General features: G+C 36.2%; 1 protein-coding gene across 4 annotated transcripts in view; it reads right to left on the reverse strand.

Moving 5' to 3' along the window:
- Window positions 1–20,241, reverse strand: part of MAGI2 (membrane associated guanylate kinase, WW and PDZ domain containing 2) — a gene marked incomplete at both ends in the record, with an annotated part of 1,509,512 nt that overhangs the window by 263,531 nt on the left and 1,225,740 nt on the right. For all 4 annotated transcript variants that reach the window (XM_080701938.1, XM_080701937.1, XM_080701939.1 and 1 more), the window contains one exon: window positions 9,730–10,368. In XM_080701938.1, coding sequence (XP_080558064.1) covers window positions 9,730–10,368 — 639 coding nt within the window. The remainder of the gene's footprint in view (window positions 1–9,729; window positions 10,369–20,241) is intronic.

Below are 20,241 nucleotides of genomic sequence, written 5' to 3' on the forward strand. Positions count from 1 at the left end.
TATGGTATTTGAACTTTATGATAAAGGGTCAATTGAAAACTAACTTGTCTCCAAGAGTGTCCTCGATTCAATCAAGCTCCAAATCTCCCCAAGCTCTAAATAAAATGAGGCATAAAATATTATTAAGTATAATAATATACTTTGGTATATATTCTTTTGGATTCTACTGCAAAGCATAATCTCAGTCAATGTCTAACTTAGGCATTGGCACAAACAAGAATGTTGGTTCTTTGGTCAAAAGTAGTTGATCTCACTTGGGTTGAATGGCAGAAGGTAAGGAGATTCCAAGACAAAGATGAAGACAGAAAGTATAACTCTCCCTGCCCCATGTCTATATAAAACCACAGCTCATGCAAATAAATGCATACTACAGATTCAAATGCAAATGAGGCTTTGCTGTTAAGCAAGTAAAACACTAAGACTTCTCATCGATTAGCCAACTGAAAAAAAAAATTTCCAGTATTATTTTCAATTTACTAGAATGGTCATGTTAACATGTTTGATCCTGTTTTCAAGTTCAGTTCTACATCCACAGTCCAATTTTATTCAGCACTTAACACAATTGTGCCCATCTTCCACCTAGAAATATTTTTCTTCATAAGTCTGCAGGGACCCCTCTTTTCATTCTTCTCCTTTTCACAAGTCATCCTTTTTAATGGCCTTTTGTTAGTCCCTCTCCTGATGTTTGAAAGTCTTCAGTCCTCAGAGGGCTTCCTTCATGTTTGTACTCACTTTAGATGGTTTCTTTTAGTCTCCAGCTTTCATTACCTCCACATGCTAGCCATCTCTACTTGAATAGCTAAGAGGCATCTCAAGCTCGACATGCTCCTAACTGGATTCTTGACTCTCCCTCCATGACCATTTCCACCTGTCAGACCCCTCCTAGCAATAAAGGGCAACTGTTCTCTTAGTTGCTTAGGTCGAAAACTCCCAGGCATTGATTTCTCTCCTTCTTTTCTACCTCCCATCCTGTCCAATAGTGAAGCCTGTGGCTCTTCTTTTGAAATATATTCACCATTCACTTCCCACCACCTTCACTCCATCTTCTCCAAGCTTTGTTCATGTCTCATATGGGCTACTGTGAAAGTTGGCCTTTATAACATTCTTTTGTCCACAGCTAATCAGCTCATTCAAAAATGAAAACTGAAGTCTGTCTATAGGGCATGGCTACAGCAGACTATACTTTTTGCCTCCTTTCACCAATCTCTGTGATCTCATCTACCGTTTCAACTCTTCCCTACTTACTTTCAGCCACGTTAGCCTTTTGCTGTTAACTTGTCTACATCAAACACAGCCTTGTCTCAGGGCCTCCGGCCTGCCTTCCATACTCTTCCTTGGATACCTATACATCTGCTACATTCCCTTCCCACTCTTTCTAAAAGAGAATTGTCTTCTTTGACCACTACCCTCTCTCTCTGATCCTGTTTCTCAGAGTTAACACATCCTCTTCCTAGCATGCAGTTCATTGTTTTTTTGGTCTAATTTCTCCTAGGAAGTAAGCTGCTTCAGGCAGGAACTTTGTTTTGATTACTGTCAAAGTCTCAAAACCTAGGCCAGTGCTAGGCACACAGTAAGTCTTTGACAAGTATTTATTAACTGGATGAGAAAATCCTGCAGAGCAAAGTAGACTGTCAATGGTTTTTTTTTCTATAAAAAGTTGTGGAAACTGACATAAAAAAACTTACTAATATTGTCAAAAGACTCAGGTTTGAGCATTGTTTCTGCTCTTTTTAAGCAGTGTGATAATGACTCTACAAGCATTCCCAGTATCCCAGCTCTCACCCTAAGAGTCATATTTCTCCATTTGATATATGTCCTTTGAGATCCATGGTGTTTCCCTGCTTAGGATGGGGTATCCTGTTACTAATATGGATTTGATTTCTTACATCTGAGCCCTAAGTTGCCCATCCTTCTTCCTAGACACATGTTCAATGGACTTTGGCCAAGTCTAAGAGTCTAAAGTCTAAATTTTTTTCTCCATGAAAGTTGGAAAGAAAAACATGAAGACACTTTTTTGAAATTTAATACATATACCAGAGGCTTTAGAGTAGTTCAAAACCCTAAAATAAATCACAGTACACACACAAAAGATTTTACCTCTTGATTTGACATAACCAGTTGTATGTCTCTGATATGCAGATCAATGTATGGACAGCATAGGAAGGCTATCAGGTGCAGAATGTCTAGTACATGTGTGACTTGAAACCATTTTTCTCATTCCATATAGTATTCACAGAGATACTACATTTCCCAGTCTTTTATAGCTAATGAGAGCTAGATCAGAGTTCTCACTAATGAAATGTGAGAGGAAGTGATATATATCCTTTTAAGCACTGGTCACTAATGCTTTTCTTATTCTCATGTTAGCTGTGAGCTGATTAGGGAGTAGCCAGTGAGGGACACTAAGGTCATAGGTGAAGGAGAGTCATCAGAGAGAAGTCTGGTTCCCTGAGACACTGCATGGAGGAGAGTTGCTTATCAGATTTGCCATATAGATCTTGGGAAATTATGAGTGAAAACTTCCTGTTAGTTTCATGTATTAATGTTGATTCATATATATATATATATATATATATATATATATATATTAAGGAGAATTTAGGAGCACATTATAAGCATGCTAGGGATCATATGTAGCTTATTCTAGAAATGAAAGGACAGTTCAATACTAATCAATTTCTTAATGGAATTTATTATCCATAGATGCCAAAAGCTTTGATAGAATTTATTATCTATTTTTGATAAAGATTCTTATTGAGATGGGAGTTGAGGAGTGTTTCCTTAGGGTGGTAAATAATCTTAACTGAAAAGTCATTATTGTAAAATTTACATTTTTCCATTTAATTCTGTTTCCATTTAATTCACGAATAAGACAGACATTTCCATATTGTCACTTTTAATATTATTCAGAAAACAGCAGTCCAGTAAGAAAAACAGGAGGCAAAGAGTTTACTGATTGTATGTGGCATGAATCTATGTCTGCAAATTCCATGAAATGAAATGGAAAAAATATAAGAAAAAAATTCAGTAACTCACTATTAAATTAATATTTAAGACAAATGGGGGATAGATGTTAATGCAACAAAGAAAGGACATACTAGTGTTGTTATTTATTTTGTATTTGTCTCCTTCAAAAGAATGTCAGCTTCATTAAAAAAAGAATATGGTTGGTTTTGTTTATTGTTTTATCTCTGGTATTAAAAAGTGCCTGTCACATAGTGAGCATTTAAGAAGTATTTGTTGAGGAAAAGAAAGAATGAATTCATACTATAGATCAATTCTTTTGTAGAGAAATGATTATAAAAATACAACATTTTTTATAAAAGAAAACAACTGAAAGTGACAAAAATATCTATTAATGGACATCTGATTAAGAATTAAAAATAATGAGACATGTTTCTAAAATAATATATAAAACACTTTAAAAAAGCAAGAGAATGTGTTATTCATGTCTCAATACATTTAAAAGATTTAAAATTATATAAAACATATTTTTCACAATAAAATTATTAAAAAACAACAGAAAAACAACTGAGACATTACAAATGTTTTGCAAAATAAACAACATACTTTAAAGTAATTTATGATCCAAAGAAAGTATGAAGAAAATAATAAAGTATCTTAAACTAAGTGAAAAAGGAAAATGTGGCATTTCAAAATTTATGGAGGTCAGGTAAGAAAGTGCTTAGAGTAAGATTTATAGCTTTAAATGCTCTTATGAAAGGAGGAGGGAGGGAGGAAGAGAGTGAAAGAGAGAGAGAAAAAATTATTGATCTAAGCATCTACTTCAAAAAGACAGAAAGTAGATCAAACACAAAGTAGGAAAGATGGAGTTATAAAGACTACAGTGGAAAATACTGAAAAAAAAGAATCCCATAAAAGTTTATTTAAAATATCACGCTAACAAATTGAACAACTTTGGTAAATTAAAAAATGTCTAGAGTTACATAAATTGCAGAATTGTTTCATGAAGAAATAGAAGATTGGAAGAGAGCAAAACCAAGAAAATAAATTGTGTCAACAATTAAAAAATCATCAAACATAAAAAGCCTAGTCTAGATGGCTTCACTGAAGATTTCTATCAAATTCTTAAGAAAGGAATAATATGAACCTTATACAAACGCCTTCAGAAAACAGAAGGGAATGTTGCTTTCCAAATCATTTTCTGAGGTCACTATTATCCCAACACCAATGCCAAAGATATTTCATGAAAAGAAAATGAAGAACAATTTCCCCCTAAACAGGCTTTAAAATCATTAACAAACTATAAGAAAGAAAAATTCAGCAACATATAAAAAGAAATTTATACCATGATCAAGTGTGGTTATCCCAGATATGCCCAAATTCGTTCAATATCTAAAAATTATTTTATGTAATACACTATTTTAACAGATTGAAAAACCAAAACTATATGATCATCTCAACGGATGCAGGAAAAGCATTTGATAAAATTCAAAACCCTTTGGTTGTGGCGGGGCGTGATGGCGTACCCTTGTAATCCCAGTGCTTGGGAGGTGGAGACAGGCGGATCACGCAGGTTCAAATCCAGTCACGCTGGCTTAAGAGACCCTGTTTCCAAATAAAAAAGTATAAAAATAGGTCTGGGAGTGTAGCCCGGAGGGAGAAGGGCTTCCAGGAACCCCAGTACCACTCCCCCCAAAAAACAAACAAACAAACAAAAAAACCCTTTGGTTGTTAAAAGTCTCATTAAACTAAGAATAGAAGGAAACTTTCTCAACTTGATAAAGAGCATATAAAAACCTTACACCTAAAACCATACTTACTAATCTAAGACTAATATTTTCCCCCCAAAATGACAAGAAGACAAAGTAAGAATGTCTTTTCTTATGTCTTGTTATTCAACATCATACTGAAAGTTCTAACTAATATAATAAGGCAAGGAAAAGAAATTAAAGGCATATGAATTGAAAAGGAGAAAATAAAAGTGTATTGCTAGATGGCATAATAACTATGTAGAAAATATTATGGAATCTATAAGAAGCCTCCACACTAAAAAGTGAGTTTAGTAAAGTTGCAATACACAAGATCAGAAACAAAAATCAAGTCATTGCATTAGCAATGAATAATCTAAAAATGATATAAAAATATTTCTGTGTACAATAATATAAAAAAGAATAAAATGCCCAGAAATAAATTTATCAAAAGTACAAAACATGTACATTGAATCCTACAAACCATTGCTGAAAGGCATTTAAGGAGATCCAACTAAATGAAGATACATATATGAACTGAAAGGTTTAATGTTAAGTTGGGAAAATGTTCTATAGATTCGACACAATGCCAAAATCTCAGCAATCCTTTAATTTATAAATTAAAAGCTAATCTTGCATTTTCTATGTATATGAAAATTCAAAGGACTGAGAATAGCCAAAATTATTTGAAAAACAGAGAGAAAAGTTGAAAGATTCATGCTTTCTGATTTTTAAGAATAACTTAAAGCTATGATAATCTAGGAAGTATGGTATTAACATATGAATAGATATACAGATAAATGAAACAGAACAGAGTTCCTAAAAACAAACCTTCCCACTTCTGTTATTTATTTTTGTCAAAGGTGCCAAGACAGTTCAATGGGAAATAATGATTTTTTTTCCCAGCAAATGATCCAAGAACATTGGACACACATGCAAAATTTAGCTTAGATCCTTACTTCACACTATAATAAAAAATTACCTTAAATTAATTTATAGGTCTAAACAGAAGGGCTAAAACTTCCAGAAGAAAACATAGCAATATCTTTGTGACTTTGCGTTAAGTGGAGATTAAACACCATAAGAATGGTCCATATAAGAAAAACCAAATAAATCTCACTTTATGAAAATTTAAAGCTTTTATGCTTCAAAGGGCACAATAAGAAAATGAAGATAAAACCACATACCTGGAGAAACTATTTTCAAATAGGCCATCTTTAAAAAGATTTTTACTCTGAATATGTAAAGAGCTTTTATAATCCAACCCATTAAGTCCTAAATTTTCAATTCTGTGATCATAATAAATATTCAAATATTATTTTAAAGTTATACAAACTGGTATACTGTTGGTCAGTTTAAGTTTTTAAAGTTCTTCCACATTTTGGACAATGGGACAAAATGAGTTAAGGCGACAAATAATCTAATATACAAATGGGAAAAACATTTAGATATGTTTCCAAAGAAGATACACGAATGCTAGTAAACACATGAAAATATGTAAGAAGATGAAAGAAATGTAAATTAAAGCCACAAAAATACATTAGTACACACTCACTAGAATGACTATACTAAAAAAGACTCATTTTAGCAAATGTGAGAAATGGCAGAAGTTGGAAACGTCATATGATACTGGTGGTAATAAAGAGTGGTATAGTCAGTTTGAGGAAAATTCTGAGGATTACACAACAACTTAATTACGTAGTTTTCATATAATCCAGTATCATCATTCCTACATATCTATCCAATAAAAAATGAAAACATATGTATAAGCAAACACTTGTATCCAAATGTTCACAGAAACATTCATAAATGCATAAAGGTGGGAACAACTCAAACATCCACTCACTGGTGAATGGACAAAAAAAAGAGCCTATATCATGGAATAAAAGAAATGAAAGTAGGATGATAAAAAGAAACAAACATTAAGATGTATGACTACAGTGCACCAATAAAAATAAAAAAAAATTAGACCTTAAAAAAGAAACAAACTATTCATACAAGCACTTGTTGACACTTGTTTTGGATTATTCTCAAAAGCACTATGCTATGTAAAATACTATATGCTCTACGATCCAATTTACAAAAATATTCCAGAAAGGAAGAACTATCCAGAAAGCAGATCAGTGGCTACCTGGGGCTGGAGGTAGGAGAGGGGAGACATGATAAAGGGAATGAAGGAACTCAGGGTGATGGATGATCCAAGGATTATGGTACTTGTTTCACAATATTGCCTTAGCAAAACTTAATGAAAGTACATACTTACAATTGGTGAATTTAGTGCTATGTTAATTATACCATATGGCATATATTAAAAATCTTACATACATCCTCATAATCCAGACATTTTAAAACTAGACATATGTATGTAAAATATAATCCTATATATTTCAAATATACCCTATCTACTCATATATGTTCAAGTAGAGCATAAACTATCGGGAAGTATATAAATAAAAGCCCATGTTTGCCTCTGGGAAAATAATAAAAATACGTGATTACTTTCAGTAATTAATTTTCATTGTATGCTTTTGACATTATTTGCTTAAATATTATAATGCACATTATTTATAGATAAAATATGACTATGTAGTTAACAAATAAGCCATGGTTCTGGTATAAGCTCACCCAGGCTTGCAAGCCTATTCTTGAAGATCTATGCTTGTTTAAATGAGGTCACAGGCACCCCTGAGTAGCCTGTAATAAGATAAAGTGAATCTCCCCCCAAAAACATGTTATCAGTTCCTATTTATTTCAGAGAGAGGAGTACAAATGGTGGCAATTTGGGGAAACTCAGGAGGTTTGTGACTTTAAGCATCACAAGGCACCACGCTCTGCAATTCTACTATAGCCAAGAAATACAGCAAGTCACTCACACCAAATAGAAACAAAATGCAAATCAAATGAGGGGGTTGGGAGAGAGAAGGTGAACCAGAATAGGGAAGTCTAGCTGAAAATGGGCACCTGAAAACTGTTTTCAGAAAGGCACAAATATCAATAACAGAAATAAAGGATTTCAAAATAATTTCCTTCTATGCCATGCTTTAAAAAGAAGCTATTATTTTAAAAAATGCATCAAATTTTATTTATAAACCATCATTCTTCTCAGTTATATCTTTTAATATCAAGAACCTGTTCCCCAAATTTGATTTGCAGTTGAACACCATGAACATATGGCTACTTAATTAGGAATCTTTGTTTTAGTCTTAAACAAGCAATGGGAGAAATTAAAACCCACTGTCAACATTTAATTAGCAAAATTCAAGTGCTATTTTATAACAATGCCTTAAGAAGGTCAACTGTGAGATTATTTTGCTATCATATTAGTTTCCTCTTTTAATGTAGGCACAGGATAGTTTATACACTGTTGCTCACAGATGTGCAGTATTTGGAGAATCAACAGTGCAATATGTCATTGAGAGGGAAATACCTGCAGGGAAGAGCAAATAAATCATAAATGGCGCTTCTTTCAGCTTTGACTCTTTGGCACTTTAAGTGACTGGGTTCTCATGCCGTGTTGAATGCTCTGAAGAGTTGATCACATATGTTTGCCATATGTGTGTTCTTTTTTTTTTTTTGGCGGGTCTGGGGATGGAACCCAGGGGCATTTGACCTCCGAGCTACACCCCCTGTCCTATTTTTATTCTTTATTTTGAAACCGGGTCTCACTGAGTTGCAGAGGGCCTCACTAAGTAGCTGAGGCTGTCCGCGAACCGCGATCCTCCAGGTCTCAGCCTCCCAAACGCTGGGATTACAAGCGTGCGCCACCACACCCGGCCATACATGTGTTCTTTACGCGTAAGTGCCTCACAGTATTGTTCCTTCCGAGCCATCCATGCTAAGTCTAACAGACTCACAGACACGTTGTGAGCACCTACATGTAGTGGGCCACTGAATACAGGAAGCATCACCACAAAGAGACACCCAGGGCTCGGAGCTCCTGCCACACGTCACTGTCCCAATTTCTATACATCGTGAAGAACTTTCAGCTCAGTATTTCAACCTTGCCCTATCCCATCATTTTCTTCCCAGGACATGGGAGGCACTGTGCATAATCATTGCTGGGGCATGAAGATAAACTGTCACTTTAGCAACATTATCTATAGCAGTATCCCAGAGGAGTCAAAGACATGGCCTGGACAACCCTCTTCAGGACTCTGGAAAGATTTTTTCTTTCTTTTCTTTTAATCAGCAACAAGCTCCCAATTTTTGAGACAAACACTTAGGATTGGTAAGAGTTAAACAGGCTTCCATTTGCCATCCTGGAATCCTAAGCATAATTAATTAATTTATTTATTTGTACTGGGGGTGGAATCCAGGGGCTTTTCTACCTCTCGGCTGTACTCCCAGGCCTATTTTATACTTTATTGGGAAACAGGATCTCACTAAATTGCTGAGAGCCTCACTCAGTAGCTGAGGCTGGCTTCGAACCTGTGTGATCCTCCTGTCTCAGCCTCCCAAGTGCTGGGATCACAAGCATGCACCACCACGCCCGACTCCTAAGCATAATTTAAAGTGTTTCTTCCATTGAAAAACAGGTTTCTCACTCAAACCAATGGACAACTAGAATGCCTTCTCTATGACTGATACTCGAATGTACTTTTTATTATTTAAAAATCTTTTGTACATTTATTGGTGCACTGTAATTATACATAGCAGTGAGGTACAGCGTGATAGAAACCTACAAGCATACAGCACTTGGTATGTTTCCCCTAATGAACTTTTGAAATGAAGCACATATATAGTTGGAGATTCAATCTTTATCCACCAAGTTCATATCAATATGTTGAGAAGACTGAAAGCACTATTATTATGTTTAATATAACTAGAAAAAGATAAATTCTCAAAATTAAAAAAGACAGCTTCCTATGTTTATCTTTTCTCAACTTTTTTACCTTTTTTTTTAAAAAAAATCATGATTTCCTTCCACTCTACAGAAACCTTCCTTTTAAAGATACTATTATAAAGTGTCCCACCTTCTTACTCAAATACCGTATTGCTGAGGTAGTGTTTGTCTTACCTCCTCGATGGATAATCAAAGAAGTCTCGCTTCCAATGGGGCAGTCCTTAAGGATATCCACTACTTCTGTATGGCTCAGGTTCTGTACATTCTGCTGGTTGATCTCAACAATGAGGTCGCCTTCACACAGGCCAGGGCATCCCTGAATGTCAAGTATTTGTTTCACCCGCTGTCCTGTAGGGCTGTCGGCAATAGTGAAGCCAAAGCCCTGGGCACCTTTCACAATGGTTAAGGTCATAAGTTCAGCTTGGGTGGCCCCAGATGAAGCCATAGACACATTGTCGTCATGGACAGGTGGTGGATACGTGCCGTCTAGCTGACCGTCAGCTGGCATGGAGTGCAAAGAATGAGGTGGCCTATCTGTTATATCCGGAACTGACTGTGAGGTCCGAGAAATGTATTCCAAATATGTTTCATAGTTATGTCTTCCATTGACCATCACTGGAGGTGGCCTCTCCATTATTGCAAGGGGCGGCACCATGCTGTTAGCAGGATCTTCAGGATCAAAGGGCAGAGGGTAGCCACGACACAACACCAGGTTGACACTCTGACCAATAGGAACAGACTGGAAAAGTTTGACAACATCTGCATGAGTGTGTCCAAGGACACAAACTTCATTAATATAGACAATGACATCACCTGCAAGGAAAAAGAGAGATTGACAACATGAGGTAAGTTCAATTAACGTGGACAGAGAGAAATGGAATTATTTATGAGACTAGTGAAAGAGGTGCTCTGTTGCTGAGTAAGCAGTGAGAAAATCAATTAGAATAATACTTAAATTTGCTGTAGGTGACTCAAGGTTACAACAGGTCTGCCAACAAATATAATGATCGAATGCTGAAAAAAATGCTATTTGATTATTCTTGAAATTCAGAAACAACTTCATATACAGAAAGAAAAGGTGAAAATAAAAGAGTTTATACCTTGAAGAGACGTACATTCTATATTTCTTTTTTAAAATATTTATTTCTATTTTCAGTGAAATTCAGTTAATAGAATTTTCAAACTATTGAGAAGTGATGTCCATAAATTTTGGATGAAGGAAAAAGCTCTCCTATATGGGTTTATTTTTTAGTACTAGTTACTCTTTCATGAAGTTTTAAGAATGAAATGAGATAAGGAAGGAAACATGTTTGACAAAGAACCTGACATGGGAAGTTTAGAGCATTACTAATATTGTTGTAAAATTAGGATGGGAGGGACTTGGGACACTGGCATTCAGGAAGCTGCTGTAGGCTCATCCTCTAATATTAGATAAATTGATATTTCTGTTAATCATTTTCAACAATGATATGTTCAGCAAAGACATTTGTCTTCTTTCTCCAACAAATTAGTACAAATTTGCAGAGGTCTATGGGTTACGAGCTAACTTTAATATATTAGAAATGTCTTGAATACACATTACTCATTATAAAATATATTCAGAAAAAAACCACGTTTTTCTTCTTAAAATGCAGAAAGACATGGTTGTTTGAGATAATTGTTTCAACATTTCAGTTATGTATGAATTGCTGCAGTCTTTTTTTTTTGGAGAATTTTTTTGGTACTGGATTGGCATTTTTATCCTCACAAACCATGATACTTGAAAACTAATCTTGCAAATTGTGATTGTGCCTGACTATGATGAGGAGTATATAAGGTGTTAAAGAGATGTGGTCTCACAGATAGTCAAATGAATACCTCAGTGGACAATAACTGCCAGGATAATGATTCTAAAATAGATTGTGGTAATGGCTAGGGACTTATTTCTGAGACATTCTTGCTCATCAAATTGCAAGCACCAAAAATAATTAAAAATAATATTTCAGAGTTAAATATTTTATGGTCTTTCATAGATATATGGTGTAAAAATTATTTCCTCATTAAATGTATTTAAAGATAAATGATACACATATGAAGGTATTACCATCAAACTCACTGACAAGTATTGGGATGAAGGAGAAGAGGGTAAGGTCTGGAGAGAAACGCACCAAATGCTGTGTGTGTATGTGTGTGTTACTTTGAACCTCACTATGCTGTGTAATTACCATGTACCAATTAAAGTATTCCATGAATAAAACATAGTAAAGGGCCCTTAACAGTGCTGAGTTAACCTTCTCCCAAGTGCAAGAGAACTGTTTGAACATGCTAAGATGGAGGTGAAACAGACATGATCAGGGATCCAGGTTAGAGTAGCTTCTAGGAAATATCCCAACCTATGCACGTGGTCGAATAGAGATTTTCCAATGGCCTTTTAGAGAGGGTGCCGGTGTGGCACCTGGGACACTGACAGGACTCAGAGCTGAGGGGTCTAGGTCCCCTCTCTGCCACCATACTTTCTCATTAGAGGTAACAAGTGTGGTGCTCTGGCATCATATTTAATTAATTTTGGTCATCTCAGAGTTCCAGAGAAGTCTGATTCAGCTAAAACATTACGTTTCCTCCTTCTGCTTCTTCTATTTGTTATAATAATATGTTTTACACATTTAAAAGGTTCAAAGGGAAATAAATGCCTTTGTTCTACCATTCAACTGAATGATTAGAAAATTGCTCATATTAGTTTAAACCACTTCAGCTAACATCTCTCCTCTTGCATTTGTGTACTGCTGTTTCCAAAAATAACCACTGTCCTGCATTTGAGGCTTGTTATTTCTATGTACTTTATATTTCCTGTCCTATGTAGGTATCCACAAAATTATTATTTCTAAATAGAGCTTACCCCCTAAGTGATGATAATTCTCCAAATACTTTGCATATTTTAAACCTTTCATAGTGGTATGCATTTTAGCATTCTGTAGTTTTCCTTAAAATATACTTGTGATATTGATTTATTCTGATACCTATGCCTCCAGCTCATTAATTTTCACTATAATATAGTATCTATCTGATGGCTATGCTTCTATTTATGAACATTTATCCATCCTCCTATTAATAGACAGGTTTTTATAAAAGTTTTGGCTATTAAAGATTATTCTGTTAGAATCTCTTTCATGGCTTCTGTACACATATGGGTGAGCTTTTCTGAGCTATGTATATGGGCATAGAATTACTGTGCATAGGCCATGAGCAGCTTCAGCTTTGACAGATAATAGTAAATGAAGCATTTGATTTACTCTGCCATTGGAAATGCGTCAGAATTATTATTGCTCCTCATCTGCCAAAATACTTGGTATTCTCAGACTTCAGTTCTGCAAATCTAATTGATGTGAGTATGGTTTTAGTTTTTACTTCCCAGATTGCTAGTGAGGCTAGGCATCTTTCCTTATGATTATTAATGATTTGACAACTTGGACTTCCTCTTGGGTACATCTCATTTCCCGGATCTAGCTATTTAGTGAGTCTTTTTTATTTTAACATATTTGCTAGTTTTTTGTGTGTGGGGGTGGGTGAGTCTGGGGATGGAGGGGTATTCGACCTCTGAGTTACACCCTATGCTCTATTTTGTATTCTTTATTTTGAAACAGGGTCTCACTGAGTTGCAGAGGGCCTAAGTAGCTGAGGCTGTCTGCAAATTGCGATCCTCCTGTCTCAGCCTCCCGAATGCTGGGATTACAAGCATGTGACACCACGCCTGGCTTCATATTGGCTAGTTTTGATGTCCACCTTTATTCTTTTCCCTCCCTTTCTCCATCTTTCCCTCTGCCTGCCTGCCTTCCTTCCTACCTCCCTCTTTCTTTTCTTCTCCTCCTCCTCCACCCCTCCTCTTCCTTCTCTTACTGTTTTCTTCTAATTCCTACCCCTCTGGGGTACTAGGGATAGAATCCAAGGACATTCTGCCACTGAGATACATCCCAGCCCTATTTTATTTTAGTTTTTAGTTTTGAAACAGGATCTCACTATTTATAAAGGCCTTGTTAAGTTGCTGAAATTGTCCCCAAACCTAAGAGCCTCCTGTCTCAGCCTCCCAAGGGCTAGGATCACAGGTGTGTACCACCACACCTTGCCGCATTCATTCTTTATTAGGTATTCTCTGAAAGTTTAGGAGGCTGCCTGCTTGGTGTAGCAACAATCACAAAGGGCAAGTAGTCAACAGCCAGGTCTGAGTTCTAGCTCTCACTAGTTCGCTATTTACTACTTTCAGTCACTTACTAGCTGTGTGAATTCCCAAAAACAGGTTTAAATTCTCAGTGACTCAAATCTTTCCAAAGTAATGAAGAAGAATATCAACTTATTGTTTCCTGGGAAGTAATTTATGAGATCATACAAGTCGAGGGATTTTTAAGCAGTAAATTGTTTTGCAATGGCCACTTGTTATTTCAGTGATTATTTTTTATCCTTTTATAAAACCAGAGCAGTCCTAGTAAGATATTCAAACCACAGAAATAATGAAGGATGACTTGAATACAATCGTGGGAATATTGGTCTTGTGAGTAGGAGAGGACCAAGCAGCGAGGTAATAGGTAAAGAGGCAGCCAGGTTCCTAGAAGGCTCTCCCTAACTTTAATGACAGTTGCTAACTTGCCAAACCCCCTGCATGCTTTATCTTCCCCTCTGACAGGATTTCATAGGTAAAAAGAGAACTAAGGGTAATGTTCAAAGCTCTCAAAGTTATTTGTCAAGTGTAAAGAATAGTTATTTAAATTATTTTTTTCTTTTTGGATCTTTGTTGTTATTTTTTATTTATTTTTATACATTTATATGATTTATATGATGTGCCTTATAGTTTCACATCATAATGTAGTTCATTGTGATATTGACATACATGCTGTTTTCATGTGATCTCTTTCTTTAGAAATGGGATGGGAACTATCTGTGGTTCTTAGGAAGACTGCCTTTCAGAATTTATGGATGTTTTCCACTCAGGACCATGATTCAAGCCATCAAGCAAGTGATATAGAATGTGGAAACAGTATCTTTACGGAGTCATACAGATTTCTGATTGTAAAAGATGGGTGGTCAGTTATGAAAAATTAAAGCTAACATCTTGACAGTGATCAACTGCCCACTTTAAAGAAATAGATAACGTGCCATGTTAAAAATCAGTTGTAGATGGAGATGAAAGGAAACATTTGCTTGTTCAGATAGAAATGATTGGGGCGGGTATTTATAGACTGTGCTATATGAATATCATTTACATGTTGTGAAAGAAAAATATGAGCCACCTGGTATATATCATTCCAGAGTGCCAACCCTGGGAAAGACTGAGTAGAAGAGCACAAAAAGGGATGTTATTTGGAAATTTGGCTCCAGCTCCAACCTGCTAGCCTCCTGAAGAAGAAAAGTCATAGAGGAGTCACGTTATCTCACTATCTCTCAATTTCTTCTTTTATGAGGTGGAAATTAGAATATCTCTCTTGTTTACTTGTTTGCAGGGCTACTATGAGAATGAGATCATATGTGTGAAAATCCCCTTACTTTTATAAAGAAAAGATTTTCCATAAAATAACATGACAGTATCTTAAAATAAGCACATAATTTTTATTACCATAGGTCTGTAAGGTTACATTTTTTCTCTCTTATAACTATTCACTGTGGACCAATATTTAGGCCAGAGAGTTTTAGGGCTTTTGGTTTTCTGAGGCCTATTTTGTCATTGGGCATGATTTATAAGCTTGGTGTTCCCATTGGTGTAATTTCACAATCACCTGATTCCCAAATAAGAGATTTCAAATTGCAAATGAGGGAGTGAGGTTGAGATAGCAAAAAGCTTAAAACTGTTGTACTGTGTGAAGTTATGTTCTCAGTCTGTTATGACAATTGAGAGAAAGCATTCGATAGTTGAGCTTCAGTATGCTGGGTAAAATAGGGCACTCATAAAGCATTATTTAGATAGGGGTTATTTTTATATACCTCTTTCCTCTTTTTATATGACTTTATTGATGTAGTGTAATGATAGAGAATACTGGGCATAAAGTGAAAGGAAGACACACACACACAATACTTAGTTCATTTCCGATACCTTGTTCCTCTTCTCCTACATTCTTAGAGTTACGGTGCCCTATAGAATCTTCTTTTCCAGCACCTCTCACCAATTCTATCTGCTCTCCTTAAACACGACCTTGGACCAGACGACATTAATTTACTTCCTACTCAACTCTCAGAGTCTATTTTATTAAGTTCAAGCTTTCTAGACCAAAAGTCTGACACGCTTTACCAACAGTCATCCCAACTTATTGTTTTCACCACCCAGTAATTTACCGTCCTGTGGAGCTGGCATTTTTCCTATTCACAACTTACAACTTGACTTTTCTTTGAGTTACACTATTCCCCTATCTTCAAGTTTACTTTCTTTCTATATTTAACGTCATCCCAACTAATTCATTTTTCCCCTCATCTTTTCAAAGATCTCTTTCATTATTCCTACCTAAACCACTCTCATCTCATGTTTGCGACTTGTAAATTCATTTCAGACTTTATTCTTTTGTAAGAGTTCTATATCTTCCAAGTTTTCTCTACAATATACACAAAGTATCATTACTATTTTGAAAATTTTTGTGTGTTTGGGAGAGATTCTCACTGAATAAAGGAAAGATTTAACTAGGGGAAAACTGAAAAAGATTTCACAACTAAATATATAAACTCTATGTTAGTGATTCTAAACTGTTTTTACCAAGTCATGAAGATTTTTGATAAAAGGAAAATAATTCTCACTGACTATTCCCATCCTACCAATGACACACTCTACATTGAAACTTTCTTATTTTTGTTTCCTGTTAGTAAAACTTGTTTGAACTTTATTTTATGAAGCCTGTATTTGTTTTTATAATACTATATACTTTTATTATAATATGCATATTATTCTAATAATGAATATTTATTCTCAATGTACTTCACAACCATCACAAATACATAATAAATTTGACACATATTTTTTGGGAATACACTCATCATTACCTCAGTTAAAACTGAAAAATAGCTGGGCGTGGTGGCGCACGTTTGTAATCCCTGAGCTTGGGAGGCAGAGACAGGAGAATCGCTCAGGTTCAAAGCCAGCCTCGCTGGCTTAAGAGACCCTGTTTTCAAATAAAAATATAAAAATAGGTCTGGGAGTGTAGCCCAGAGGTAAAAGGGCTTCCAGGAACCCCAGTACCACACACATACACACACAAAAAAACCTGAACAATAAGTGCTCATGGTGAAATTTATTCTCCAAAGTGAAGCAGTATGGTAGGGAAGCTATACAAATAGAATTGGAGTTGGTTCTTCTTAGCTATCTCTAAGCAAGTCATTTAACATAAAATTTCATCATTTATAAGAAGAAAATAATAGCTGCTCTAACCTTACCAGAGGGAAGAGATATTTATGCAAATGTTATGTAAATGGTGAAGCATCACCATAAAGTTATATATAAAAATACATATATTAAGTTTTTAACTGGCTGGTAAGGACTGAAAATTAAAAGATTCCCAAGAGAAAGAATAACTCCTAATTTAAAAGTTTTTTTAAAAGAAACTGCTAAATTCTATTAAATTACTTATCAATTGTTCTCATGAAAATTTGAGATGAAAGATATTTTCATTCTAGTAACTGCACTATTTCCCAGCAAGAGAGATTAGTCCTTCATAAAAGCATTCTTGGATTCTGCCTTCTCTTCTGGAATATAAATGAAGTGTGGAGGGTGGAGGGCTCAGATGAACAGAAGCAGATCTGAACTGTGTGGTTGTGGTGGGTAGAACTGAGATCATCCACACATGCAGGTCTTGGCAAACTCTCCACACTGCTACCAAGTGGAAAACGTCAAGAGATAAACAAACAAGAAAATAAGTGGGTCCAAGTCTTGTCTTCTCAGGGTCTCTGATTCCTTACAAGGTTCTATGACTCTTATTGTTCAGAAATTTTCTAACTCAAGACTATTTCTTCTATTCCTGTTATAAAGGCAGGAGCTAATTCTTTTAGAATAATTTGAAGTAGGTTGTAAAATTCCCAAGTGATCTCTTTACAGTGAAAATTATAAAGGCAGGTATCAATTGGAAGAGAATTCCACTTTGGAAATGGACTGTACCATGGTTCTACTGATGTTAAATATCTGTCTGGCAGAGAGCCTTATTGCTCATACCCATGAACTTAGGTAGAAATACAAAACAAAGACTTAGGTTATGGAGGGCATGAAGATAGGATAAAATTCTTTAATCAGAAAAATTTAATTTCCTAATGCTGATGTGAAACATAAATGACACTGCAAATAAAAATGACACAAATCAAGCCGTAGCATTAAAATAAGGTTCAGGCAAGCTATTTGTGTGTGTGTGTGGTCCTGGGGATGGAACCCAGAGACTTTCTACTTCTGGACTACACTCATAGACCTATTTTATATTTTATTTGGAAACAGGGTCTCACTAAGTTGCTGAGAGCCTCACTAAGTAGCTGACACTGGTTTTGAACTTGCGCTATCCTCCTGTCTCAGCCTCTCAAGTACTGGGATTTTAAGCATGTGCCAACACGCCCAGCTCAGACAAGGCTTTAGTAATGTCCTATACATCCTGAGGCTAAGCATTGCATGTTGGAAAAAGGGAAAATTTGGAAGACGGGAGCTTTATGCTTTTATGGTAGGTATGCCAATAACTAGTGATGTTAATACATTTCTAGGACTTAGTCCAACTTTATTCAGCAATGAATATTATGTGCCATGCACCATGATATAAAAAGAGGGCATGCGACTAGATGATCTTTATGACATTGTTCTCACTCTGAAAGTCTAAGGGAAAAGCCCTTGGATTCTAGCTCTTAGATGATATTTCAATGAACTCCTTCCTTTTTCTTCTTACAACCCCTGCTTCACCATCAGTTTCTTGCCATCTGTTATATGAACTGCTGCAACAGTCTCTTCACTGGCTTCCTGAAGTCATGGCAGGAAAGAGGAAGGAAAGCAGATTAGGATGCCAAGAATGCTGCAAGACCCAGCAAGCTTGTGGGATCCGGGGGTCCCCTAACCTCACTTCACACTGACCTCTGGGAATGGATGGGACATTGCTAATAAATATCCTCTTCTGGTCAGGACTGGCTCAGGAGCCAAGAGGCGGTGACTATGCTGTATGCAAAGGTCTTAGGGCCAGAGGTTGCAAAGCACTGGGTACTGTCTTCCATGGGATCTTCTGTTAATTCATCTGCACTCCATACATTTGATATCCTTTCTACTTACTGTCCCTCAGTGCCTGTGTATATATACAGAGTTAAGTCCAAACTCTCCAGTGCCACCTAATAATACGGTGCTGTGTCCTGCCTCATTTCCCTGCTCTGAGCTTCAGGTGGCCCGAGTGTCCGGCCACACTGGACATGTGCTATTTTCCCTCTGGCCAGCCCCTGAACCTTTGTTCCTCCTTTTTTGTTTCACCACCAAACTCGCAGTCATCCTTTGAGGTTAGCTTGACCTTTTTACCACCTTTTCAACCACCTCTCATTACGTATTGCAAAATGACTTCCTCCTGAGTGTTGCGCTTCTCTATAGCACAATTCTGCAGTCCAATCAGCCACATTATCAGTGCCTGAAATATCTCTGGCCACAGTGACTGCCACCTCAATTCACTTAATATTTATCTGGTATTTAAAAACTTCAGCTTGCCTAATCCTTATCAAATCCACATGAGATCACTATCGTGATCTGTCCTTGGTTCAGAACCCTGAACCAAGGACAGGTTAAGTCACTTCTCCGAAGTCACACTTGATAATTAGGTCAGTCATGAGCTGAATCCAGGACTTCAATATAAAATCTGAGAGTTTCAAACAGTCCAGGGCATATTCTGACACGACAATATTTTTACACCCCTCAAACCATTATTTGTCAGAATGCTAGGTAAAATATCTTTAATTCCTGAGTGTGAAAATTTCGAGATGAGCTGCAACATTGTTCTTTTGATTAGCTAAGTTAATGGAGGGAGGCAGCGAAGCAGATAATTGCAAACAGGGAAATCCATTGTAGTAGCTTGGTCCTGCCTTTTCTGCAGGCATTCACAATATGTAATTCGGAAGAGGGCTTGGATAATGCAGAGGTGGAACGCTGATAGAGCACTGTGACCCCCAACACTCTGTGATTATCATGGGCTATACTCTCTGGTATACATTATTTCAATAGCTCTGCGATCTTGGGCAAGTGACTTAACTGTTCAGGTAGAATGCAGAAGTTACAGAAGATGATCCTGCCTCTGGTGAGAATGTGGAAAGCTCTCTTGCTGCAGTCAGTTAAACAGGTAAATGAGAAGCCTCTGGGCTTACCCTGGGTGCTCTGATTTTCTACAAAAGCTGTCAATACTGCAACGCTCTATCCACAGGCAGTAGGGTACTAAGATGATAAAGTAGCCACCAATTTCTCAAAGGAATGAAAGACTTCTTAAATACCTTTTATAATTTTATCTGTGTGACCCAGTACAGATGCCTAATTAATAGCTTGTTTTTTAAAAAATTTTACACGTAATCAGCACACATCCAACAATTACTGGCAGATGTGAATTGTCCAATGATCTATTTACATTTTCTTTGTGTTTGGCATTGAGTGGCAAGATATATTTAAATGCTTGCATTTTACTTTGTTGAAAGGGAGAAAGAAGATACATTCTAAGAGAATCTAAAGGCACTGATTATTTGCTGATCTGGCAA

Source organism: Muscardinus avellanarius (genome assembly GCF_963383645.1).
Source record: "Muscardinus avellanarius genome assembly, chromosome: 9".
NCBI lineage: Eukaryota > Metazoa > Chordata > Mammalia > Rodentia > Gliridae > Muscardinus > Muscardinus avellanarius.